The sequence below is a fragment of the Poecilia mexicana genome, unplaced genomic scaffold (genome assembly GCF_051168715.1).
Source record: "Poecilia mexicana isolate PSO_F unplaced genomic scaffold, ASM5116871v1 scaffold_18, whole genome shotgun sequence".
NCBI lineage: Eukaryota > Metazoa > Chordata > Actinopteri > Cyprinodontiformes > Poeciliidae > Poecilia > Poecilia mexicana.
In genome coordinates, this window is record NW_028263387.1 from 28,576,734 (window position 1) to 28,603,979 (window position 27,246).

General features: G+C 45.3%; 2 protein-coding genes and 2 pseudogenes across 3 annotated transcripts; 2 read left to right on the forward strand and 2 right to left on the reverse strand.

Moving 5' to 3' along the window:
* Nucleotides 1-265: 265 nt before the first annotated feature.
* tfr2 (transferrin receptor 2) lies at nt 266-27,103 on the reverse strand. 2 transcript variants are annotated; one of them, XM_088015579.1, is made up of 19 exons: nt 26,787-27,103; nt 25,300-25,335; nt 25,081-25,234; nt 24,834-25,014; nt 24,622-24,762; nt 9,943-10,051; nt 9,636-9,878; nt 9,403-9,542; nt 9,161-9,333; nt 8,974-9,093; nt 8,458-8,540; nt 8,324-8,387; nt 8,183-8,250; nt 2,297-2,367; nt 2,129-2,213; nt 1,675-1,899; nt 1,429-1,569; nt 819-1,057; nt 266-746 (listed from the first exon to the last, which is right to left on the reverse strand). In XM_088015579.1, the coding sequence occupies exons 2-19, from the start codon at nt 25,327-25,329 to the stop codon at nt 731-733; spliced, it is 2,283 nt and encodes a 760-aa protein (XP_087871705.1). In that variant the 5' UTR covers nt 25,330-25,335; nt 26,787-27,103; the 3' UTR covers nt 266-730. The 2 variants fall into 2 exon arrangements, with proteins under 2 accessions (XP_087871705.1, XP_087871704.1); XM_088015578.1 differs by lacking the exon at nt 266-746 and having other exon boundaries at nt 778-1,057.
* Nucleotides 3,083-4,434, forward strand: LOC148154453 (uncharacterized; annotated as a pseudogene).
* On the reverse strand, nt 4,989-6,826 carry LOC148154454 (uncharacterized; annotated as a pseudogene).
* On the forward strand, nt 11,172-12,920 carry LOC148154455 (uncharacterized). Its single transcript, XM_088015965.1, has 2 exons — nt 11,172-11,300; nt 11,884-12,920. The coding sequence occupies exon 2, from the start codon at nt 12,162-12,164 to the stop codon at nt 12,918-12,920; it is 759 nt and encodes a 252-aa protein (XP_087872091.1). The 5' UTR covers nt 11,172-11,300; nt 11,884-12,161.
* Nucleotides 27,104-27,246: the final 143 nt, after the last annotated feature.

The following is a 27,246-nucleotide window of genomic DNA, read 5'->3' on the forward strand; positions in this document are numbered from 1 at the left end:
ACTAGCTTTGCTAATAGTGGCTCTGCTAACATCAGCTATGCTAACACTAGCTCTGCTAGCAGTAGCTCTGCTAACACTGTCTCTGCTAGCATTAGCTCTGCTAATAGTGGCTCTGCTAACACTAGCTCTGCTAGCAGTAGCTCTGCTAGCAGTAGCTCTAACACTAGCTCTGCTCAGGTTGTCATGGTGATACAGGGTTAGTGTTAGGGTAGCCAAATGCCTCGTCGTCTCAATCTGCATGTTTCATTAACACCAGAACTCTGGATCGTTTTCATCAAAAGTTTCTTTGATTATTCAGTTTGTTCTTCATCTCCATGAACTTTTATTATTTTTACAGTCTGGATGTTTTCTGCTGACAACTCAGGAGATTTCAGTCACAAACTTTAATGTTTTAAAACAGAACAACTTCACACCAACATGGAACTAAAACCCGATCACTGAATGATACAGATGTTTATTTATGTATCTGAGATCATCTGAGTGAAGCTTCATGAATATTTAATCAACAGAAACTCAGCAGATGTTCTTGGTTTTCACTGAACCTGTTGAACCTCAGAGACACTAAAGACTGAAGGAAGGAAACGACTGGGAGGATCAACTGGTCACATGATCCAGAGGGAGCAGGTCACCACTGTTCACACTGTGTGTGTGTGTCTAGGTGTGTGTTTTCTATCAGTGTGTGTGTGTTGTGTCTCCATCACTGTGTCTAGGTGTGTGTGTGTATTATCTCTTAGTGTGTGTGTAGCTGTGTGTGTGTATTATCTCTTAGTGTGTGTGTAGCTGTGTGTGTGTATTATCTCTTAGTGTGTGTGTAGCTGTGTGTGTGTCGGATGCTCCACACGTCCCCGTTCAGAGCGTTGGCCGCCCCCTGCAGCGTCCAGGTGAACAGAGCCAGCTGCCGTCTGAAGCGGTTCTCGTCGAAGCGTCCGGGGTCAGAGGTCAGCAGGGTCAGATGCTCAGTGAGCGCGCTCAGAGTGTGGTTGCCCCGCCCATGGATCACATGACGGAACGGCGTCTCCATGGCCGACACGTACTGAGACAGGAAGTAGTACTCCACCTGGAGGCAGATGGGGAAAGGTCAGAGGTCAGACATCTGTCTGTGTGATGAACTGCTGATAAACTGTCATGATGCTGAGTCTCTGTCTGGGTAACGACTGATAAACTCAGTTTTCAGTTCTCATTTCTCAATGAGCCTCAGACTTTCATCAGGTTCACTTTATACCAACAGGATCAACTTCTTCTGCTTCAGAACAGAAGGAGCAACTCGCTCTCACTGCCCCTAGTGGACAACTGCAGTACAACATAGATGGGGCTAAACAGGAAGTGACAGGATAACTTGGAGCCTTTCAAAGCACATTAAACATAAACACAACTAAAGTAACTCAGAGACAAGTCAAGATAAAAGCATGTTCTAACAGCTGCCGGTACCTTCATGATCCTGGTGTTGTAGAACCGGGCCGTGTTCGGGTCGTGCAGGTCGCTGTAGTCGATGGCTCTCTGCAGAGTCTCTGCCGCCCGGCTGTAATCTCCTCTGGCGCTGAAGAGCCACTGGGGGGAGACGCCTCTGGACTGAGAGGACAGAGACCGGCTGAGGGACACCTGATGGACACTACCATCAGGTGTCCTCCCTAACCCTGTCCTCCATCCATCCTCCACCCGTCCCCCTGCACCTACCTGCAGCTCAGCTGAGTGCTTGTTGAGCTGAGCGCTGAGCTGCAGCACCGTCTGAGCGTAGGAAGTGATGCGTAGAGGCAGGATGTGGTCATGGACCAACCGCAGCACCATCTCCCCCACCAGCTCCGCCAGGCTCCGCCCAGTGACCCCCAGACGACCCCCCAGCACCTCCTGGAGGCGAGGGACGGTGTCCAGCGGAGTGTTGAGGAACGGATAGGATCTGTCCTGGAGGACGAGGAGAGACAGGAGGACGAGCTGGGATGAGACTGGTTCTGATGGTTCTACTTGTTCTACTGGTAGAACTAGTTTTACTGGTTTTAATGGTTCTACTGGTCCTGCTGGTTCTGCTGGTTTTACTGGTTCTAGCTCTGTTTCAATGATCTGACGGCCATTACTGCTCTGAGCCATCAGAACCGGGCCTTTCTGGCCCAACCCGTCCGTTACAGAACCTTACCTCAGTGAACCTGAGCTCCATGGCAGGAACTCCAGCGAACGCAGTGAAGCTGTAGGCGCCGCTGTTCAGGTAGAGTGGTTTCATGCTGAGGAAAGACGTAGCAGTTAGCCTGTAGCTATCCTGTCGGCCATCTTGTCCAGAGGACTAGAGCTCTGATTGGTTCCTCACATCCTCCAGCTGCCTCCGTCTCTCTCAGCCTGGCTGTAGATGGTCTGACCTGCATGTTTGGGATGCTCCACCTGCAGAAACCCAGGAACCGGAGACACCTGCTGGCTGCATATGGAACTACACTCTAGACTCATTATAGAGCTTTGGAGCGTGACGTCACTTCCCTAGTCGGAGGGTCACCGGCGCCATCCATCTTAGGGGTTCACAAACGTAACTGGCAAAAGCGACATCTCGACATTCTCGCAGATTTTTAGAATCTAAGTTAGCAATGGTTCGAACTTGCTGTGTTATTGGGTGTAATGTTAGGTCACGCGACCGCAGCTGTACAAAGATAGAAAATGGACTTTCATTTTACACTTTTCCTGCCTGGAAACAACGCGAGGGGGCTAAGGTATCTGAGCTAACAAAAAGGCGACGAATGGCCTGGGTATCAGCGGTAAGACGTTCTGATATTACCTTCTCCAACATCTCAAGAAACCTACGAGTTTGCTCCAGACATTTCATTTCTGGTGAGTGTCTAAATTTGCTTTGTTTTTAAGTCATAATTTTTTTGCTATGATTTTTTCCGGGTGTTCTTGTGTTCAGTTTATGTCGAGTTAATTTAAGTAGATCGAGCTAATATTTTTAAGTAGCGTAGTCCGAGTTTTGTTAGTGGACATCGGGGTTATTCCACTATTGTCAAGTAAACTATTTAAGTTTTCTAGTGTTATAATTCACAGTATTAATACTGATGTGTGTTCCGATTTGTTCTCTTAAAGGCAAGCCGTCATACGATGAGCTCAATCCAGACTGGGTTCCAACGCTAAACATGGGTCACTGCGAGATAAACGCCACAACATCGGACCGACATGTGTTATTTAAAGAGGCGATACAGCAGCGCAGATGAAGGCCAGGCAGCAAAGACCATGGTAGAAAAACAAGAACCGGAGCAAGTTACAGAGACTGCATCAGAAACACCAGAAGAGGTAAAACACAGTAGTTGAGGCAATGGAAGAGGAGCGAGTTCGAGAGGCTGTGGAGGAAACCCCAGGAGAGGAGTTCAGCAAGGCTGCAGACTCTGACGAGGAACATGAACTAGCATCAAAAAGGCAACAAATCGAATGTCACTTGTGTGAAGAGAGAAGAGAAGAAATAAATTGCTTGTTACAGGAGAACAGGAAGCTCAGGTCAGAGCTGAATAAAAAACAGCTGGACACAGATTTTTTTTAAGGATGACACAAAAAAAGTAAAATATTATACAGGACTTCCTTGCTTTGTCATTTTATTATCATTGTTTAACACTATTAGGCCTTTTCTGTCAGAATCAAAAAAGACTTCACAGTTTCAAATGGTTGTACTTACACTAATGCGTCTAAGACTTGATTTACCTGTTCTGCATCTTTGCCATCTTTTCAGTGTGTCACACAAAACTCTGTCGACTGTCTTTGCTGACACCCTTGATGTGTTGTATGCACGCCTTAAGCCCATGGTAAGCTGGCCTGAGAGGCATTGTTTACAAGCCACAATGCCTCCTCAGTTTTTGGAAACATTTGGAAAACATGTAGCAATTATTGTTGACTGTTTTGAATTAGGCACAGAAAGACCCTCAAATTTAAAAGCACGTGCACAATCCTTCTCCCGGTACAAAGGAAGACACACTATGAAATACCTTATTGGTATAACACCACATGGGTAGATTTCTTTTATTTCTAAGGGATGGGGTGGACGTACTTCAGACAAAGCACATTACAGAAAACTGTGGCCTTCTCTCCAATTTATTACCTGGAGACATTGTGTTAGCAGACAGAGGCTTTGATATTAAGGACAGTGTAGGAATGATGTGTGCTGAGGTCAAAATGCCATCATTCACTAAAGGGAGATGTCAACTGGATGCTAAAGATGTCGAAGACTCGCGAGCTGTAGCTCACCTCAGAATTCATGTGGAAAGAGTGATTGGCTGCATGAGGAACAAGTACAAACTGTTACACAGAACTATACCAATTAGGTTGCTGCTTACATGTGAGGGTGAAGAGGTGACACTTCTTGACAAGATTGTGTTTGTGTGCTGCTGCTTGGTGAACATGTGTTCTAGTGTGGTTGTGAAACCTAATGAAAATGAAACCTGTACATGTGAATATGAAACTCCAATGCTCCACTGATATTAATTAAAATGCAGATTGAAAAAAGATTTTCTGCATTTATTCTTTTGACATATTTGTATGGTTAGTACTGTTTTATGTAAAATGTAGATAGAAAAAAACAAAATTGTATTTGTTCCATTCATGATAGTGTTGAAATATTTGTACAGTTAGCACTGCTGTGTAAAATACATATAGTAAAAAAGAAATTTGTATTTGTTCCATTCATGATTTTCTATGGAAATATGTGTAGATTTGAATAATAACATGGAAGGGATTGTTTTCTCTTATTTCATAAATTGATCTGGTAAACATTGATAAGATTTTTGATTCAAGCACTTGAAGTTGCATGTAAACAGTTGATGAACTTCATCACAGTCTAAGTAAAATTTGAAAATATTTAATATAATATACATGAAGTAGATTAGATTTTTAGATAAACATTTTTTGATTAAATACTTATATAATCAGACATTTTGCGGTAAACAATGTAAACAATATAACCACATGAAAGAGCCCATATTTAAACATTCAACGTGTATTTAAAACATTTCAGAGTGAAAAATATGAAATAGTCACATTTTAAATATTAGTTTTATTGGACATTTTTCAGTGGACATGTAACATGTAAGTGAACATTACAGGTAACGAATGTGCCGACCATCAGAGAAAAATTGCTAGAGAAAAAAAGTGCAAATATTAGTCTAGCAGCATGATTTACATGCTTCTTGACAAGATTGTTAGACTATGTCTCCCTTGAAGCTGGAGTACAGGTGTGCTCTGAGAAATATCTACCTACAAGTTCTGGAAGGCAAATATTTTTAAAGAAGCTTTGTGCTTTTTGTAGACGTGGTTCCCAGAATTCCTGATCTGGAAAGACACGGACAACAGCCATGTCTTTCTGGGTCCACACAACAAGGTCACAGTGGTTTGATTATGTCACAAAAATCTCAGTTTGTACCTGTGTATAGTATGGATGATGTTTCTTCAGGTGAAGTTCACTGCCAGACAGCTGAAGGCAAAAGTTTTTGTCGTTTGCATCCACTGCCTCCTGGATGCAGGATGTCCTGTATTTGTAAGGACACTTTATCTCCAGGCAGCCATTACCACAGCAGTCACATGTTGTGAGTCCATCAGGAGAAGCTCCAAGTTCAGGGAAGTCAGTGTTTATGATGAAACCACACTTTTTAACTTTTAGATTTTTGTGACAAGCTCTTAATTTAATGTAGGCCCTTTGTGCATCAACCTCATGATTCACACCCCATTTTGTTTGTACAGTAGACATGGTGTTGCCTGGGTTGCACACCTGTTTTACAACTGTAAGCGCTGGGCTTTCCAAACTGGTGGCAAATACAGCATGCATAGAGGATGCTGTAATTCGTCCAGCTCGACATTCATACCAGGCAGAACACTTGTGCTGCAGTCTTGTGTGCTTTTCAATAGCTTCTGCCTGCTCATCAGTCACTATTGCAGCACTTTTGTATTTTTCACAGCACAGCAAAAGAGTTGACAAATCATGGGAGTGGATGTTTTTGTTGTACAGAGAGGCAAGTGACAGAGGTAACTTAACTGACTGCTCTTCTGTGTGTGTGAATAATGTGTAATACTTCTCCATTCCTGACAAACCAACAGCTTTGGCGTGCTCTAATAGTGTGTCAAGCAGAGGACCCAAATCTTCCAGATTTGCAGGTGGGATTTTTCTTTTTTGCGGACGGCTTCTTCTGGCTGGTGTTGAGACTTCAGCAAGGATATTTTGGTCAAGTATCTTTTTTTGAGAAGCTGAAGTACTATAGTCAATTTTATGGCCAACTTCTGCGTGAATCTTCTTCAGATTGCCAGGTAATATCCAGTAGGCTGGCTCATCTGTAACAGTTTTTGTGCCTCGTATCCTCACTGTTGCTTCCACCTTAAAAAGTAGGGCACCTATATGGGTGCAGGTCTCTGCTACCCCTGCCATGCAAGTGCAATGTGCACACTCAACAGTGCCAGTGATGCTCAGCATGACCCACGGTGTTAACGGTGGCTCAGAGAGTCTCTGAGAGTGCATAACCTGCAAACACACAATTGAAATGAATGAGCATATATATATATACACACACACACACGCAATGTATACATGTGAACCTAGAGGTAGTTGTACCATCTATTATTCCAATCAACATTTTATTATTGAAGAATAACCGTGACATTGTCATTTCAAAGAGATTATGAGTTACAAACGAGAAGTGCCGATTTATCTCTAGCAGCTGCATATACTTCATACGTTATTTGCACTTTTTATAACTATTTTCTTTCATTGTATATGTGTAAATGACAGGTTAATTATCTGAGTCTATCTTATTAGACGAGCTCAAAGGAATTAAAAATGCAGTGGAATTGCCGTAATTTAATTCAAACTTGGAACTTCGCAAATCAATTAGTACTTTAATAATAACGTGTTCACACTTTATAGTACTCATACCAAGAAACATTCTGTTTGACTGTAAAATAATGTACTTTAAGAATGTACATAAAATTAAGGAGCTCAGAACTTACCTTTGTTCGAACCACAACGTATTCGCAATCAGGTGGGGTAAAAATGTCCAAATCATGTACCCAGCCATTCGTAAACTGGACATGTGCCTCCATTGACTTATAATTCTTGAACTGATTCGCGGTGTAAGCACTGACACCACAGACCAGGTATGTGAATATGTCTGGGAATGTCAAATGAGGTAAATGATCAGGGTTTCTGCTCCAATTTTTTATCTCAAATGGGTCGTTATGTCCAATTTTCGCTGTTTTTTCCATGTAGCGTTTCTTGGCTTCTGGGAGAAGCTTTTCGCGATATAGCCCACTTTGTTTAAAACTGATTTTCAGCATTGTGGAAGAGGAGAATACAGCGCTAACACGACGAAAACGCCGGAAAAATGTTTTCCTGGTCTGTGGACCCCAAACATGGCGCCGAGCGACGAAAACGTCATATCCTGTGACGTCAACTCCAAAGCTCTATAGACCAGGGGTGTTGCCTGAAAGCTGCCATCCTGCTACTTTCAGCTGCATCTCTGCTCCAAACCAATCAAGTCCCTGAATCCCCTCAGCAGCTGCTCAGCTCTGCTGAAGCTGAGGAACAAGATGTTCATTAGATTCAGTCCCAAGATCTGGGACTGAATCTTTGGCCCTGTGCAAATACGTTATTTGCACTTTTTATAACTATTTTCTTTCATTGTATATGTGTAAATGACAGGTTAATTATCTGAGTCTTTCTATCTTATTAGACGAGCTAATAAGATAGCTCTTATTAGCTATCATCAAAATGTTGGTTTGATGAATCAAACCAACATTTCTGATCTGAACAGATCAAGAACTGAAGGAGTCCAGGTACAGATCATGTGGATCCCTGTGGATCCCTCGGTTTCCTCCTTCTGAGGATCTTAAGGACGATTACTGAAACGGCTCTAGACCAGATATCACAATGTGACGTTTCCTTGGGATGAATTCAGCTGAATGGAAGGAAAACACAGAGAGGATCCGCCACCCATTGACCCAACAGACCAGAGAGTCTCTGGATGTCAAAGCCTTATCATCGTTTCTCCTCACGTTTGTTTGTCTGAACTAAATTTTTTTTAGATTTCCTGTCTGGTGAGTGAAATCAGTTCATGTGTTTAAGGACCAAACACTGTAAAACCAAACCTGTTAGAGCCGAGACCATTAATCATCATGACTCTGGTTTTTAAATTCAACCATTTAAACTGAACCCGACATCAGAGGAACCGTTTCCTCTGTTCACCTGTCTGATGGCGGCGTCCAGCAGGTCGACCAGCAGAGGACTGGTGGAGGCCGACAGGTGATCATCACCTGGTGAACAACACATCCTGTTAGCTCTGATTGGCTGAGAGGAACACGGAGCGTTCTGATTGGCTGAGTTTACCCATAATGGCCTGATCCAGACTGAAGTAGGCCACGGCCTTCAGGTGCAGCATGGACAGGTAACCCTGGGGGTCAGAGGTCACAGTCAGGCAGAGTTCAGGTCAGCAGCAGGTCGAAAGGCATTCTGGAAAAAACCTCGAGCCATTCCGTCGCTCCGACGTTCCCGAAGTCTCCGGCGTCCCAGCTGACGAAGAGCAGACTGCGCCGCGGACTGAAACCTGGAACCATCAATAGGAACAAGAGGTTCACCTGTCCAGGTGAGTCAGAGACAGGAAGTCCACCTGTCCAGGTGAGTCAGGGACAGGAAGTCCACCTGTCCAGGTGAGTCAGGGACAGGAAGTTCACCTGTCCAGGTGAGTCAGAGACAGGAAGTCCACCTGTCCAGGTGAGTCAGGGACAGGAAGTCCACCTGTCCAGGTGAGTCGGAGACAGGAAGTCCACCTGTCCAGGTGAGTCAGGGACAGGAAGTTCACCTGTCCAGGTGAGTCAGAGACAGGAAGTCCACCTGTCCAGGTGAGTCAGAGACAGGAAGTCCACCTGTCCAGGTGAGTCAGAGACAGGAAGTCCACCTGTCCAGGTGAGTCAGAGACAGGAAGTCCACCTGTCCAGGTGAGTCAGGGACAGGAAGTCCACCTGTCCAGGTGTTCTTACCGTTCTTCACCATGGTGCTGAAGGTTCTGGCCAGCTCCAGCAGGATGGCGGTTCCGACTCCTGACTTCACGGCTCCTGGACCCAGAGAGTCTCGCTGGGCTCCCAGTATGACGTACTGGTCTGGGTCAGAGGTCACTGGTTTACACCTGGAGCTTCAGCTGGCGGCGGTGATGATGTCAGAGCGTACCTGGCTCTCGGCCCTCCAGGGAGGAGAAGATGTTGTTCAGCAGAACCGGAGTCATCAGGTTCTGGACCGACAGCCGGACTCTCCGACCAGAACCGAAGTCTGGACCGAGAACGCAGCGGACGTACGGCAGCCGCCCTCTCCAAGATGGTGGACAAGGAGGACCTGACAGCTGGCTGAGGAGCAGAGACAGGTAGCAGCTGAACACCTGAGGGGCGGGGCCTAACTGAGGAGGCGGGTCCTACCTGAGCAGCTTGGCAGCTACAGTAGCGGTGATTGGCAGCGCTGGGATCAGCGGGAGGCCGGAGGATGGGATGGGGGGGAACCGGGAGAGATTGAAGGACGGGAAGCCGGGGGTGAAGGGGTCACCTGAGCCCAGGTGGACCTGCAGGGAGAGGAGCTGATAGGTCAGGAGCTCAGGTGAGTCTGAGGTTAGTTCTAGTGTGTTCAGGAGTCTCTCAGGTTTTCTCTCCGTTACGTGTTCGGACACGGCGGTGTGAGCGTTCAGTCCCAGGCGCCGGGGGTCCTGCGGCAGGTCGGCGGGGTCAGGGTAGATCAGAGCTCCGCCCCCTCCGTTCCTCTCGGCCAACCAGACCTTCTCGGCGAAGCTGACTCCGCCCCCAACCCGCATCACCACCAGGTGACCGGCCGCCGACACGCCGACGCTCCTCAGCCAGTTGAAGTCCTCTGGACGGCCATAGTGGGCGTAGACCACACCCCCCTGTGGACAGACAGGTGAGTGGGTCTGTGGTTACCATGGAGACCAGCACTTCCTGTGCTCCTACCGTGTAGTTTCCTGTGGCGCTGTAGGGACAGTAATCAGACGGGTTCAGAGGAATCTGTTCAGAGACCCGACCTGCAGAATCCACCAGGTGGAGGGAGCTGGGGAAGGACCTGGAGGGGCAAGGTGTGTAACTTTAAATATACATCCTGTTTAGCTCATAAATTCATGAGCTTTGCAATTCAAAGTTAACCTTCAGCTAGCTGCCTACATTACTGATTAAAATATACATATTTTCCAGACAATAGAGTGCATCACACTGTAAGCCGCACCGGGCTGCAGGCCGCTGGTATCTCTGCCGCTCTCGGTGTCCCATAAGGACCCAGCAGAGGGATATATTAAGGACGCAGTTCTCCGTCTCCAAAGCTGAACCATGGTTTCAAGTTTACGTGCAATAGCTCTGTTTCCCTCCTGTGCTGCCAGATCGACAGCCCTCAACTTAAAAGCTGCATCATATGAGTTTGAAAACATTTCTCTGTCGTACCTGCTGCTAGCATGTGGTTGTTCTAAATGAAAATTAGCGCGTTCTTGTTTGATTTACAATTTTGACTTCCAATGATTCATTTCCTGCTAGAGAGCCCCCTGGTGGTTGAAGAAAAATACACAGAAAAGCTGCACAGGGCTACAATCCACATGGTTCAAAACGTGGGAAAAAAGTAGCAGCCTATAGTCCGGAAAATACGGTGTCTTCTGATCTCAACAGCATTAAAATAGTAATCTGATGTCTTTTCTATTCATTCATACTTAAATAATATTTTGTATAACAATAAAACTGAACGATTTTAACAGCATATAAAACGATTTCCCCCCTGAAGTCTGGAGTGCTTTACTTTAAGGCGCCTGAATTCAAATGGGCCAATCAGCGCGCTGCATCAGGGTCCAAAACAGATGATGTCATACAGCTCCAAGTACATTTCCTTTTGGACTACAGCATCAAGGATCTTCAGTTTTACCAAGTTGTTTCTGTTTTCTGGGACCTAACCTCAACCACACCTGGCCTTGAGTTATTTTGGTAAGACAATAATCTAAATTTGCTTATTAACTCCGCTGTGTTATATGTAGCCGGGGCATATTGTTTCCCCTGAATGTGCTGCTGCGCCCTCTTCCTCTTGCCCATATATGGAAGATGCTGTGACAGAGCGCAGCTGGCTTGTTAGGGAGACAGGTAATCAGCATTTGCATTTAAAAGCGGGTAGATCGCTGAGATGATCAGATGCAGGCTGAGAACTTGTGCACAGGTATGTTTAACATCAATCGTGGAGTGAGTTTAGAATTTGTCTGATTCTGCCACTGATTGTTGTAGGAAACGCACTTTAGAGAGTGACGTCAAGAGCAACATTTACTGGTTTCACTTTAGAGAAGGTAAGGGCCGTTTCTTATGATTTATCTGGCTGGTTAATGTTCTTGTCTAACTTGATTTCTTTTGTGTGTAGGTTGGCCTGCTACTGTTTCAGTTCTTGATTTGTTTTGATTTCAATTTTTCTTTTGTGTCAGTTTACTTATTTTTAGATGTTTGTTGTTGATTAAAAAGACCTTTTCTTTTTTTGGGGGGGGGGTTTGTTTAGGGAAAGGGACTTTCTATTGCAGCCCGCTGACTTGTTTTAAACTGGGACCTATGCTGTCCCTGGGTCCTAGGCTGTTTTTATATTGAGACTAGTGGAAGGGGAGTTTCTTTTTTTTCTTTTCCTTTGTATTCACTAGGGATTTTTGTGTGAGTGTGCTTTTGTTGGGGAACACTTAGGTGTATTTAGTTGTATTTGTGTTTTCTTATTATTCCTCCCCCAAACAGTCAAATTTTTATCTAGTTTTAATTATTCAGCTATAAGGATCCCAGGGCCAGCATAGACTTCCGCCTTTATGTGTGGTCATTTGGTATAATAAAATAAATTGACTATTATTGTACATGAAACATTTGTGAATTCAATAAACTGTCTGTAATCTGCAGCAGTGCCTCTGTCCATCTTTACAAACTTACCTGAGTGATCTGGTAAAAAGAGGATCTAAAGCTGTACACAAGGTCACAATCTGGCGTTGTTGGCAGGACTTGTAAGGCACTGGCACATGCTTGCAGGGTTTGTTTCATTGAGTTGGATAGGGCTAGGTAGGAGTAGTTGACTTTCCTTTTTTTTTTTTTTTTTTAACTGAAACAGTAGCAGGTTCGGCGGGGGACAGAGTCCAGTTGATCTGTGGTGGAACGTGAGAGGAACTCTGCGTTGTGGAGCCATGGAAGAGCAACTTCAGGAGCTGAAGGACATGATTCACCACCTTCAGGCAGAGAACCAAGAACTTAAGGAAAAGTTTGTGACTGATCAAGACTCTTTACCATCTACATCTAGTGGTGTGAGAGGGAACTGTCCCCAACCTGTCTCTGCAGCGGAAGTGCCTGTAATGGAGCGGCTCTTTTACATCCCAAGGGAACGTAAATGTCCTGTTTTCAGAGGTAATGTTGGGATTGGGGTTATGGATTGGATAGAGGAGGTTCGATCCAGTGTACGGGCCAGACATCCATCTCCTCTAGACCAAGCCTATTTTGTATTTGATCACCTGGAAGGTGAAGCCAAGGAGGAGATTCGATATAGACCCCGGGCTGAAAGAGAGGACCCTGAACGCATTTTTGCCATTTTGAAAGAATTGTATGGTTGTGCTAAGTCTTATGTAACTTTGCAGGAAGATTTTTTTTCTAGAAGACAGGAGGAGGGTGAATCATTAAAGGAGTTTTCTCATGCACTGTTTTGTTTAATGGAAAAGATTACTGCCAATGCACCAAATGCTGTTGCTAATGATGCTGTGCTTTTGAGAGACCAGTTTGCTGAACATGTTCTTGATCCTACTTTACGTAGGGAACTCAAAAAGCTCATTAGAGAGAACCCAGAGTTTACACTTTTGGACATTAGGAAGGAAGCAATTAGGTGGGAACAGGAAGGACAACCAGCTGAAGTCAGAAAAAGAAGCTACTCTGTACCATCATATTGTGCAAAGTAGTAGCCCACATTTAGAGGTTGTTTCAAGGGCTTCTGATTTGTCAGAAATAAAGGAAATGCTGTTAAAGCAACAGGAACAGATTAATCTGCTCTCTCAAAATGTATTGTTGTTGCAATCTACCTCAAGGTTTCCACCTCTGAACAGAACCACCCCTGTTATTTGCAGGCGCTGCCAGAAACCTGGTCATATAGCCAGAAACTGTAACCAACAGAGGGTGAATCCTGCCCCACAGCATTCAACTCCATTACAAAGGGAGGCTGCAACTGCTTATCAGCAGGCGGGAAACTAGCTCCTTCTGTTTTGCCGAGCCACAATTCAGAAGGGAGCAGTCATGGCTCAAATGGTCTTGAAAACAAATGCTCAGGGTCACCTTTGGTTGGCCAGTGTCCCACTGTACTGGTGAAAATGGGGGATGTTCCACTTCAGTGTCTTTTGGATACTGGTTCCACGGTAACAACAGTTACACAGAGCTTCTTTAACCAACATTGTCAGGCCCCTTTGCAGGCCTGCTCTTGGCTTGAGCTTCATGCAGCCAATGGGCTTAGCATCCCTTATGTTGGCTATTTTGAAACTGATGTAGAGGTGTTGGGCAGGGTGGTACCCAGACGTGGTGTTCTGGTTGTGAAGGACCCTGTGGAACATTCCCCTCAGTCTACAGTACCAGGTGTATTGGGTATGAATGTTATTAGAGAATGTTATAATGAGCTCTTTAAACAACATGGTGCTGCTTTGTTTGAGTTACCCACGATCAGTCAGGCTGGATCTTCATGGCACATGGCCTTTCAACATTGTCAAAGTGTTCCAGTACAAACTGTTTGCCCTAAAATGGGTATGGTCCGGTTAAGGGGTCGCAGGCCAGTTAGTGTGCCTGCTGGCACTATAAGGGTTGTTGATGCTACCTGTTCTCGAGCGGCATTTGACTCTATAGAATCTGGGCTCTTTGAACCACTTATTAATAAAAGTTGCCTCCCAGCAGGGGTGTTGGTGTCCCCAGCACTGGTGACGGTGGTTAGGGGGGTTACTCGCATCCCTATTGTTAATGTAGGTCAGGTGGATGTGGTTCTTTATCCACATACTCCAATAGGGACTTTAGGCCCTACTAACATTGTCAGTCTCCCAGGAGGTGTTACAGAAGTGGTTGGCCCAGTGCAAGCCACCATTTCTTCCCAGCTCAGTTCTGTTGCACCTTTGTCAGACCCATTATCAGCATTGGATTTGTCAGCTTTGACTTATACAGAACAAGGGAAAGTTAGGTCTTAAGGAAATATGTGGATGTGTTCTCTGCTCATGAGGGTGATTTGGGTTGTACAGATCTGATAACCCATGAAATACCTTTGCTAGATGATGCTCCAGTACGTCAGAGGTTCAGGAGGATTCCGCCCTCAGAATATGAGGCTGTAAAGACCCACATTCGGCAGCTGTTGGATAGCCAGGTGATTCGTGAGAGCAGTAGCCCCTATGCCTCCCCAGTTGTAATTGTCAAGAAGAAGGATGGGAGTATACGCCTGTGTATTGATTATAGACAACTCAACAGTAAGACCCGCCGTGATGCCTTCCCTCTACCTAGAATAGAGGAGTCCTTGGATGCTCTGTCTGGGGCTGTGTGGTTTTCCACGCTTGACCTAGCAAGTGGATATAATCAAGTGCCAGTGGCTGAACCTGATAGGATGAAGACTGCTTTCTGTACACCGTTTGGTTTGTTTGAATTTAATAGAATGCCATTTGGTCTGTGCAATGCCCCTAGTACATTTCAGCAATTAATGAAGCGAATGTTTGGGTCCCAACATTGTCAGTCTTTGTTGTTATATTTGGATGATGTTGTGGTTTTCTCTTCTTCAGTCGATGAACATCTGCAACGTTTGGAAGCTGTGCTAGACCGTTTGAAACAGGAGGGATTAAAAGTGAAGCTCGATAAATGTGCTTTCTTTAAAAAGGAGGTCAAATACCTTGGTCATGTTATTTCCAGCCATGGGGTGTCCACAGACCCAGATAAAATCTCTGCTGTAAAGGACTGGCCTCGTCCCACCACAGTTTCACAGCTGAGATCCTTCCTGGGGTTCGCCAGCTATTACAGACGATTTGTTGAAGGATTTGCCAAATTGGCAGCACCACTCCATCGACTGGTTGCCGAGATGCAGAGGACACAAGGTCGTCAGCGACAACAGCAGTTGGGTGCCCACTGGTCAGAAGACTGTGAACAGGGCTTCAGTCAGTTGAAAATCAGGTTGATTGATGCGCCTGTTTTGGCATATGCAAATTTTTCTTTGCCATTTATCCTTGAAATAGATGCCAGTTGCCACGGCCTAGGGGCAGTGCTCTCTCAGGAGCAAGAAGGAAGGATCCGCCCCGTTGCCTTCGCTAGCCGAGGACTCAGACCAACTGAGAGGAACATGTCCAACTATAGTTCCATGAAGTTAGAGTTCCTTGCACTAAAGTGGGCTATGACGGAGAAATTTCGAGACTATTTGCTGGGTCAGCAATGTATTGTATGGACTGATAATAATCCCCTCAGCCATTTAAATACAGCTAAATTGGGGGCAACTGAACAGCGTTGGGCAGCACAGTTGGCAGATTTTAACTTTTCTATCCGTTATAGATCAGCCCGGTCAAATGTGAATGCGGATGCCCTTTCGAGGAAGCCACCAGCTGTAACGGAGGCTGATATTCCTCTGCCTGGGACCTTGGTTCCCTTGATGAAGCAGCCGAGCTGTCTAGATGTAACCCAACACGTGCTCCAAGCTGCAGTGTCTGTGTTCCCTGCTCATGCCCCTGAGGACATCATTGCACTCCAAGAAGCTGATCCTACTATAAGTGCTTTTCTAAAGTCATGGAGGGCACAGAGACGTCCAGATAAAGCAGAGAGGGCCAGTCTCTCCCCAAAAGTCCTGGAGCTGCTTCAACAGTGGAGCAAGGTGGTCCAGCTGAATGGCCTGTTGTATCGCTGTACACAACGTCCTGATGGGGGTGAGGATATTCATCAGTTGCTGCTGCCCGATTCCTTGAAGGAGGAGGTGATGAGGCAGCTTCACCAAAGTCATGGACATCAGGGAGTGGAGCGGACCACTGAGCTCATTAGGGAGCGGTGCTACTGGCCTATGATGCACAAGGAGATTAGAGACTGGTGCCAACAATGTGAACGTTGCACCTTGGCCAAAGCGACACGCCCCCAGGCACGGACAGCCATGGGCCATTTGTTGGCCTCAAGACCAAACCAAGTCTTGGCAATAGATTTCACCTTGCTGGAACAATCACAAGATGGTAAGGAAAATGTTCTCATTATGACTGATGTGTTTTCCAAATTTACCCAGGCTGTAGCAACCAAAGACCAGAGGGCCTCTACTGTTGCTAAAGTTCTCGTACAGGACTGGTTCTACAAGTTTGGTGTCCCAGCAAGACTACACTCCGATCAGGGCCGGAATTTTGAAAGCGCATTGATCCACCAGTTGTGTGAGCTGTATGGAGTGCAGAAGACTCGTACCACCCCGTACCATCCTGAAGGTAACGGGCAATGTGAAAGATTTAATCGAACATTGCATGATTTGCTGCGAACTCTACCTATTGAGAAGAAGGGACAGTGGCCTCATTATTTGCCTCAAGTTCTGTATTCCTACAACACCACAGTCCATCAGTCCACGGGTGAGTCTCCTTACCTTTTGATGTTTGGCCAAGAGCCATGTTTACCTGTCGATTTTCTCCTTGGAAGGGTCCCAGAGATCCGGGAGGGGAGAGTGGAGGACTGGGTGCGAGAACATAGGCACCGACTCCAGGTTGCTTTTGATGGTGCTCGAGATCGCCTGAAAATGGCTGCTGACCGTCGGAAGGAGCGTCATGATGCTGGAGGTCTGACTAGTGAATTGTCCGAAAATGAATTGGTCTATGTTCAAGACCACAGTAGTAAAGGGAGGAGTAAGATCCAGGATGTATGGAATCCCATCATCCATACTGTGATTAAAGCTCCAACTCCTGGAGGTTCTGTGTACACTGTTGCACCCTTGGATAACCGTCAGAGGCTGAGGACAGTGCACCGTTTGATGTTGAAACCAGTCCCTGTGGGACTCTGGCCCCAAGAGCCTAAGAGAGGCAAGGACGTTTCCAACACTAGGGAAGAGGATGTGGACGAGGAGCTGGATTTTGTCTATGTGGTAACTCGATCAACGGGTGTGGAGGCATCGGCCTCTACGGTTCAGATGGCTGAAAATCAATGTACTCCCCCCGTCCTCCCTCCATCTGTCCCTACAGTTGCTCTTCAAGAGACCAGAGAAAGTTTGGGTCCCCTCCGAAGGACAACAAGGAAAACGGCTGGTTATCATTCAAACCCCCATCACCTTCCAGAGAGGCCAAGAGGTAGGGCAGAAGGGGCTACAGTCTCTCAGATCACTAGTGCTGGTAGTGTGGCTGACATTTTTCGACCATGGTGTTAGAAAATCTGTATATTGACGGGCCGTCAACACAAAAAGCTGGGGTAGATTGTAGCCGGGGCATATTGTTTCCCCTGAATGTGCTGCTGCGCCCTCTTCCTCTTGCCCATATATGGAAGATGCTGTGACAGAGCGCAGCTGGCTTGTTAGGGAGACAGGTAATCAGCATTTGCATTTAAAAGCAGGTAGATCGCTGAGATGATCAGATGCAGGCTGAGAACTTGTGCACAGGTATGTTTAACATCGATCGTGGAGTGAGTTTAGAATTTGTCTGATTCTGCCACTGATTGTTGTAGGAAACGCACCTTAGAGTGTGACGTCAAGAGCAACATTTACTGGTTTCACTTTAGAGAAGGTAAGGGCCGTTTCTCATGATTTATCTGGCTGGTTAATGTTCTTGTTTAACTTGATTTCTTTTGTGTGTAGGTTGGCCTGCTACTGTTTCAGTTCTTGATTTGTTTTGATTTCAATTTTTCTTTTGTGTCAGTTTACTTATTTTTAGATGTTTATTGTTGATTAAAAAGAATTTTTCTTTTTTGGGGGTTTGTTTAGGGAAAGGGACTTTCTATTGTAGCCCGCTGACTTGTTTTAAACTGGGACCTATGCTGTCCCTGGGTCCTAGGCTGTTTTATTTATATTGAGGAGACTAGTGGAAGGGGAGTTTCTTTTTTTCTTTTCTTTTGTATTCACTAGGGATTTTTGTGAGTGTGCTTTTGTTGGGGAACACTTGGGTGTATTTAGGTGTATTTGTGTTTTCTTATTACTCCTCCCCCAAACAGTCAAATTTTTATCTAGTTTTAATTATTCAGCTATAAGGATCCCAGGGCCAGCATAGACTTCCGCCTTTAGTGTGGTCATTTGGTATAATAAAATAAATTGACTATTATTGTACACGAAACATTTGTGAATTCAATAAACTGTTTGTAATCTGCAGCAGTGCCTCTGTCCATCTTTGCAAACTTATCTGAGTGATCTGGTAAAAAGAGGATCTAAAGCTGTACCCAAGGTCACATATAGATGGTAAGTCACATTAGCTTTAGCTCCTGCCTAGCATTAAAAGTTAACCACTAAGATTAAAAATCAGCCTTCTGGCCATGCATGTTTCAGAGACATGAGACTTAATGTAACCCGTCCTGTAAGTGTAGCTTCGTTTTAATGCTGTGTGTAAAGGTGGCCTGGATTTTTCTGCCTTTTTTGATGCCAGTTAGCTAACTTGGCTAACTTCAAGGCTATGTCCTTTCAAAGATGTATTCTTGGAGTTTAAATGGAAATATACTGCATATGTGGAGAATCAATTTAGTTCCTGAAAGATTATGTTTTTCATTGCAGACTGCATCACAATGAGCCTTGTTGTATTTTTAATTGTGTTGAAGTTAGTTTAGGGTTGCCACATTTCAGAAGTCAAAATAAGGGGCGCCCACCACGGCGCGTCGTTCTGCTTTTCTCTTTTGCTCTCTGTGAAGGCGAACGCTTTTTCCCTCTGCTCCCTCTCTGCCCTTGCCTGCCATGTTTGCTCTGTTTTTGTCTTTTTCTATATTTTTGGAGCCTTTCTTTGCACATCCTCCAAATCTACAAATTATGGATCTGGTCTACCGATCTCTCAATGCAATGGATCAAATTTTCGACGAAGTCTGGGCCCAGGAGAGCCTCTTGTCCTGCGGGGACACATCTGGTGGGATTCACCTGGATTTATCCATAATAACAGGATTTCTGCTGTTTGGAGCTTGTGGATTCCTGGATTATCGACAAATTTGTGACAGATTTGGCTGAACTAGTGAACACTCAGACTGTTGGTGTGGACAGAGATGCAAGTTGGATGTGAGTCTTGCTGAGACTCGCAGCCCAGCTGTGGACTCTAAAACTCACTAACAGGTTGAAATCGATCTTGGAGAAGTTGCTGGTTTCGGCTCAGTGGAACGACCAAACTAATTTGGATGATTGGGAACTGAGATGTATCGGAGAGACTTTAGGGAAGATTGAAATTTATAATCTGCCCGACCTAAGACATTCTGTATCTGAATTGGCTTTCCCCATATGGCCTTGGAAGGGCTGCATATTTCCAATCTCCTTGAAGATATGTAAACACAACGCTCTTCCCTCCTCAACCCTTCCTGTTATCCATGCAGCTGGGAGCTGAGCGCTCCCAAGGACAATCCTAGATAACACCTTATTGGACTTCTGCCGGGAGGCTGAGCAACATGGTTTCATGGCCCTGTGATGTCACCGCCTTCACTCATGTCTTTGTTTTGTCTGAATGTTGCCATTTGCCCTATTGTGCTCTTTCCTTTGGTTTGAAATTTTATTTGTATTTCCTTTTAATTCATGTAAAGCACTTTGAATTGCCTTGTTGCTGAAAATGTGCTATATAAATAAAATTGCTTTACCTTACCTGTCATGGAGTGGGACGTCCGCTGCAGCAATAGACTATTTTATGGGAGTCTTTAAAAAATGATCCATGCATAGAGATTGGCTAGACCAGTGGTCCCCAACCCCCGGTCCGTGGACCAATTGGTACCGGGCTGCACAAGAAATAATTAAATATTTCTGTTTTATGTATTATTTGAGTCTGGAGGATCTTTTATTTTGAAAATCCTTTCACCAGATTCTCTCGGTTACTTGCGCGCCAACACTGAGCCCACAAGCAGCAAAATGAGTAAGAAACAGATCAGGTGTCTTTGGAAAGTTTCTTTGCAAAGGGGAAAAGGCCCAGAGAAGAGACAGGAGGATGGATTTATCCCGGACCGGTAGGTGAGTCAAACATTACAAGCTGCTGTGTAACATGGCGACCGGCTGCTAATGAGGCAATGAAGCTTCAAACTGCTTCACATGTAGAGACCAAGCAGGCTGTGGATATAAGCAACACTTCGGGTGTCATTGTCTCCTTCACTCCCAGGTGGGACCGTCTTGATGTAGAGAAACAAGCTCAGGGCTCCGTTAGTCATTATAGTGAGTTAAAATTTTAACGAAAGTAAAATGCTCGTTTTTGTGGCGCATCTGTATCTTATTTTGAAGGGATATGTAAACGTTACCATAGCGACCAGAGTCAGAGCGTTTGGGCAGTGGTCGAGAGGAGATGAGTAGAGCTTGTGAGTCTTAAGTCTGGTTTAGACGGAAAGATTTAAGAATGTCGGCCGATTCTCCAAACCTCTGAGACCACAGAGCTGATAAAAGTCCAACAGGTTCGATCGGTTCATGTTCAGCCTCAAGGCAGGAGCAACACGAACCGATTCCAGTCACAAACATCGCGATTCCAGAGGATGATCCAGTAAAACCCCCAACATAACGGGAATTTAGAATGACCAAACACAGATGATGATGTAGAAGCAATAGTGACAGTTTGTGGAGTCATTTTAAGAGATAAAAGACGTAACAAAAAGAAAAGGTGGTGGATAAAAGACGGCGGGAGCAGCCGCTCTATCTGCTGCACTGTGTTCTGTTTTGAAGTTATAAATGTATACAAGAAAAAAGGGAGAAAGCCTGCCCTCTCATGTTATTTTCAGGTACTGCAACATAGCGAGGATTTTGGTTTTACTGATGAACAGGTTTATTGAAGTAAACCCAGAGTTTCACTGTAAGAGCTGTGTACAAAGACAAACAAAAGACAGTGTAAGCTATGAACAATGCTCTTACAACCGTAACCTTTGGGCGGTACCGCCCCCTGGGGGGCGTTCAGAAGATGGCAGGGGGCGGTGGCAGAAATGTTTCCAAAATGGGGGCGCTGAGATTCTTTTGGGAAGCATTTGGTAAACTTTACACCTTCAATGCACAACAATACCAGTTTAGACTTTGAGCAACTTCCTAAAACTGTATTGTGTAACATTAAATCATGCCTGGCTGCAACTGTATGGATGGCAGCTCTTCTTCTATTCAGTGTTTGTAGCTTGTAGCTCCGCTCCTGCTACTGGTAGCTTCACCGCATCAGTTCAGCATCTCAGCAGCTGATGACATTGCTGTGATTCACTTCGTCTGGTGTCTGATTTTCAAATATTTTATGTTTTATAGAGGATTTTTGTACATATGCTTTGTCAGTTCTGTGATCATGTCAAAGCAGCAAATTATATTAAAAAGTGTTTTAATGTTTGTCTGAAAGCTGCACATTTTTATGGAAGGACAACAGAAAATCGCTCTTATAAACATGTAATTACTAAAATCACGATACCCTCACTGTGTATCCCTCTGAAAAATGAACCCATTTAAATAATAATAATTAAAAAAATCCCTCCATAGTGATACCATGATAGAGAGCGTTCATTTTATAGCGTTAACACCGGAGCTGTAAGTGGTCTGGTATGAAATGGTACCACACCATTTTTGAATTTCAATCATCAGAATTTTTGGCAGATTTTTTCTGTTTTAAAAAGCTTATGTCAGTCTGCTTCTCTCCATCGATACGCTTCCTGACGCTCCGCACCGCATAGGGGGAAAAAGAACGATGCGCATTTTGTGCAAAACTCAGAAACCAGAGAACCGGGATGTAGAACGGAGCGACAAACTAGATGTGAATCATAAAAACAGAATCTGACCGTGAACAGTGATTATATTATTGATCATGTTTGAAATAAAACACTAACCAGGTGGTTGGAATGGTCCTTTTGATGGTATTCCCCTCTTTTACCACCAGAGGGTGCCAAGAGACTGTTTCCTACCTGGAGGCTGTTGTCTGTGTTCCCTGGATCCTGAACAGCTGCAATCAATCACATCATCTGGAGGAGTATATGAGCAGGGTGCTGCTGACACTTCAGTGCCAGAGTGTTAGCCAGTATTTGGTGCACCAGCCCTCTGTTACTCACTGTTATCTTCCTTCATAGACATCTGGTGGTTTCTCTGTGTGCCTCCTCCTCAGGTGATGCCTTGTGACACTGTGGATGTTACCCACTGGTTGCCTCAGCTCCACTGACACCTCCACAGTCATCAAACCCCTTTTGGACAACCCCGACTGCAGACTCTCTCTCCTCACCTCCTCTGATCCAAAGCTTACCTGTCCGCCCTCCCCCTCAGCCTCTCCGTCTATCAAGCAGCAACCCTCCACCTGAACTCAACCTGGTACCCACAGTGATCTCCCCCCAGACAAGACCTACTAAAGTCAGACCAGTCCATTTATTCTGTTCTGCCATTTCCCATGACCCCTTAACTCACCATCTCTCTGTTCCTACTCTCCGGTGATCCTGTGATCCTGATTGCAGCTTTTCCCCAGGACCTGATTGTTGATCATTATTTTGTGTTTAAAATAAACTGATTGAACTGATTCCTGTTCTCCTTGGTGTTCTGCATGTATGTTAAGAAATTAGACTCAATCACAACTCCAGCAGGGTTTTAGTCTGGATTTAAAGGCTCTCAGTGTTGCAGCTGTTTTACAGTTTTCTGGAAGTTTGTTCCAGATTTGTGGTGCATAGAAGCTGAATGCTGCTTCTCCTCGTTTGGTTCTGTGGATGCAGAGCAGAACCAGAACCAGATGGTTGGTACAGCAATAACAGATCTTTAATGTATCGTGGTGCTAAACCGTTCAGTGATTTATAAACTCTCAGGATTTTAAAGTCTCTTATTGATTCCTAATGATCTCTGTGGCTTCATGTTTCCTTCCTCCACTTCTACATGATCACTATGGTTCAACTTGGATCCGTTGATCTTTCATTCATAAACTTTTCTTCATGAACCTGTGGAACCTGGGTCAATAGGTCATGGAAATTATACTGCAGGTCCTGGAGAGTCCTGGGAAAGTCCTGGAATGTTTTTCTAAATACCTGTGGGAACCCTGCAGAACCTCCATGAAACCTTCGACCAACATCAGGAGAACCTCAGTGATCCGGACCGACCCAATCAGTTAGTGGGTCCATCTACACCAGGGGTCCCCAAACCTTTCCCTCTGAGGGCCACATAACTTTTCCCTTCTCTGCTGGAGGCCGAGTCAGTTTGTAACAGAAAAAGTGACGATTGCAGGAGCCCAAATGTAAAAATGTATTGTTTTCCAGAAGGGACAATCAAATAACCCTCTCTGGGTTCTTCACAGAAAAAATCCAGGAAGGATTATAGTCCGTATTTTGCAAACTATAAACCACAACTCCAAAGTGTTTTTTTAAAACCAGTAAACATGCACATATAAGCCTCAGATTTCTCTGCCGCTCCAGGTTTTCCACAGCGATGCAGCAGAGGGGGGCAGACAGCCAAAATCTGAGTCATAACAGGTCAACTGAATATCACATTTATTAGGGTTGAAAATGAAAAAGTTTCCAAGTTTAGATTTAACTGATTACGGTAGTTTCTGAAAAGAAACTGTAACAGTGAAAATGCCGATCCTTCGTGTTGCTACTAGCATGTGCTAAATGAAAATAGGCACCTTCTTCTTCTTCTTCTTCTTTAGATTTCAACGGCAGCTTGGGTCCTTTATTGTTGCACTACTGCCATCTACTGGATCCTAATATCTGTACCTCAAATTCTCATAATGATCCCAGTATTTAAAAAAATTAAAAATCTTCTTTTCCCCTCAATGCTGTTTAACTGATCAACAACATTCTCAAATTTCAATTCCCTATTAAAATCTAATTCCGTTTTAATGAGCACTTTCTTCTTTTATGTCCAATTTTGACGTCCAGTGATTCACTTCCTGCTAAAGAGCCCCCTGGTGGTTGAAGAAAAATCCACATATAAGCGGCTTATAGTCCAGAAAACCCAGTATATGAAAAAAAATCTGAACGCTCTCTGGTATTGTTCAGGGGGCCGGACCAAATGTGGAGGCGGGCCGGATCCAGCCCGCGGGCCGTAGTTTGGGGACCACTGATCTAGAACCTGAAGGGATGTCCTGTCACCATGGCAACCGTACCAAGTCCAGAGGATTGGTGGACGGCTGGTACTGGAGTCTGTTGGGTAAAACCTTAAACTTGACCTTTGAAAACTTTCTGTTCTGACTTAGAATAAAGGAAGTTTTTGTTTTATGGAAAGAGGAACCAGGTGGTTCTAGATCTGTATGAGTTTCTGCTGAAGCTGCAGAAACTGGAAGGACCGGTTCTGTGGACGGGTTGAGACCTGTAGAAGCTTCAGTCTGTGAGCCTCCAGGGAACCTGAGCTTCTTCAATAGGTTACAATGAAACATCCTGTTGGTTCTGATTGTCTCAGTGTCTCTGAATGTCCAGTCAAAGTCAGTCGGTTCTGATCCAGTGAGTCATAAAGTCAGCATGATGAGATAAACCTGGAGGAACTGGATCAGATTGGTTCTGAAGTTGCAGGTCGACTGCAGACAGGTGAGCCCAACAGACCAACCATCATAAGCCCCGCCCCCTCTGTCTCACCTGTCAGGTACCTGCAGCGTGGCGTCCAGCGACTCAGTCCAGGTGTGATCCATCTGCAGCTTCCTGAACCGACCCAGAACCTCTGAGGCCAGAACCGTTCCCTCTGAGGAGCCGGGAGGGTGATGCGCTCTGCTGACCCGGCTGGAACAGAGACGGCCAATCAGGGGCCAGGAACAGAGATGGCCTGCTGTTACCATGGTAACCCTCTCTACCTGACGGTGCTGAGCAGATCTTCGTCCTGCAGCAGCCTCCTCATCATCTCCCTCAGCTCTCCCAGGTAAAGCTCCGCCCCTCCGTCTGCAGGTCTGGTAGCCCCGCCCCCTGGCTGCTCTAGCCCCGCCCTTTGGGAGCAGAGGCCCCGCCCACTGAGCACAGCGAGGGCCAATAGGAACGCTGGTAGAGGATAACATGTCAGTCACGTGACCAGGTGCTCTGACCAGGTGATCTCTCTGGTCTTACCTGCAGTAAAGGCCACGCCCCCACACACACCTATCAGCACACAGCCTCTCCTGTTACCATGGCGAAGCCTCAGCATCCACCCTGTGACGTCACCAACAGGCCCCGCCTCCTCCATGCTAAGCTCCTCCCTCTGGGCTGCAGCTTCATCATCAGACTAGAGAGAGATGTTACCATGGTTACAGGACAGACGGGGCGGGGCTAAGATCTGCAGGGAATTACCTGAGTCAGGTGAGCCGTCAGAGTTCCCATGATGCACTGCAGGGAGAGAACAGAACAGAAGGTTCTGATCAGGTCCTCCATGTTTCACCTGGTGGACAGTCTGGTGAATCATGTAGGGGTCAAAGGTCAACCATGAATCTGTCTCAGTCTGCTGCTCCGTCATGCTGTGGGTCGGATCTGAACCAGATCAGTAAAAGTTTCTCCATCTGGTTCTGGTTCTGACACTCCTGGTCCAGTCTGTCCAGGTGACACCTGTCTGTCCTCTGATTGGACACTGAGAAGCACCAGGTCAGCTGGCTGAGGTCAAAGTTCAGGACAGGAGATCATCTCTCCTTCTTCATGATGACATCATCCTGAGGCTGAGCCCTGATTGGCTGACAGCTGCAGCTTCAGCCTGAGGAGGTTCTGGTGATGTGGACCCGGTTCAGGTGGTTCTGATCCGTCTGCTGATGGTCTTTATGTTAGATCAATAATCATAGATTATCTGATTCTGTCAGCAGGAGGTCATAAGGTCACCAGGTTAATGTAACCTGCTCTAGTAGAGAAAAGGAAACGGCTGATATTGATTATTGATCAGGTTTTTATCTCTAACATCAAGTAGAACCTGGAGAACAGATCTAGATCAGGTAGAGATCAGAACACGATTCATCATTAACGGTTCTATTATAAAAGTTGTTAGGATTTTTCTTTGTTGTTATCATTGTTACATTTATAACATTCAACATTTATTATTACTTTACATCATTAACCCAACATTATGTTGTTATAGATTATTGTGATTTTCAGGTTAAAGTGTTCTCTTCCTTCTGTGTGTATAAACTGACCTGGAGGCTCATCTGCCTGTTCATCTTCATGTGAAACAGTTATCTCTGTTTCCCAGACCTTAAATTATGTGTGCAGCTGCCTTCTTAACCGGAATACTCCCTGTTTTAGAAACTGTCTGTGTGCAGTAATATATTTTGTCTCTGCTGTCTTCCTTACCTATCCTCCCTGTTTTTGCTTGATAATAAAAGACAAGCTGTAACCAAAGGTCTTCAGACGCTCAGTGAACGGCTCGGAGGAGCAGTTTGCTGAGACTTCTCCTTTTGCAAAAGCTTGGTCATGAAATTCATATACGTTGTCTGATTCTTTTAATGAAGGTTCAAAAATACCTATCAAAAGTCTATAGATCATCAATCAGCAGCTGATGAGACAAACCCGGTTCTGGTTCTGGTGGTTCTCTTAATGATCCAATAATCTGTTCAGGTTCAGATTATCTGGTAGAATTTAGGATTATTATAATCTGTCCTCACAGCTGGACCAGCACGGTTCTGATCCGGTCCAGCTCTGCGTCTACAGAACCACGGCAGAACCAATCAGACTGTCAGGGTCCAGTCAGACAGGTTCTGGTTCTGGTCTCTGCCCTCCCAGCAGCAGCAGTTCCTCCTCCTGACCAGCAGGGGGAAACATTCTCCTTCTGTTTTAACCTGAATCATCTCAGTTCTTACCTTCAGTTTGGACCCGGCTGCTTTCTGATCAGAACCAGAACTGCTCTGATCGGGTCGGGCTGAGTTCTGCAGGGTGACCCGGCTCGGCCTGCTGTGATTGGGTGTTCAGAGGTCAAAGGTCAGCAGAGTGTTTACCAGTTAACTTTATTAACAGATCAGTAAACAGAGGCTGACCGGGTCCAAGCTGAGGTTCTGGACAGGAGCGGTTCTGATTGGACTGGAGAACCCTGAAGCTGTTCTACAGAACCAGAACCAGAGGACGAGTTCTGCTGGGTCCAAGAATAAAAACATTAATCAGTTCTGTAATGGACCGGTTCTGGTCTGAGGTTCTGTTAGTCCTGGGTTCTCCTGACCCAGTTCTGTGAACTGTCTGTTCTGGTCCAGTTCCCCTGAACCAGAACCAGTTCAGGTTCTAATGAACTGGTTCATGTTCATAGTTCACCTCTAAATGTTCTGATCC

Excerpts from the sequence above, each read along its gene's own strand:
- LOC148154455 (XM_088015965.1), top strand. The coding sequence starts at position 12,162 with ATGGAAGAGCAACTTCAGGAGCTGAAGGACATGATTCACCACCTTCAG.
- tfr2 (XM_088015578.1), bottom strand. The coding sequence starts at position 25,329 with ATGGGAACTCTGACGGCTCACCTGACTCAG. Across the intron at positions 10,052-24,621 it reads ACGCTGCAGGTACCTGACAG|GTCCTTCCCCAGCTCCCTCC; the intron begins GTGAGACAGAGG and ends TTGCCCCTCCAG. Across the intron at positions 2,214-2,296 it reads GACGGAGGCAGCTGGAGGAT|CATGAAACCACTCTACCTGA; the intron begins GTGAGGAACCAA and ends GTCTTTCCTCAG.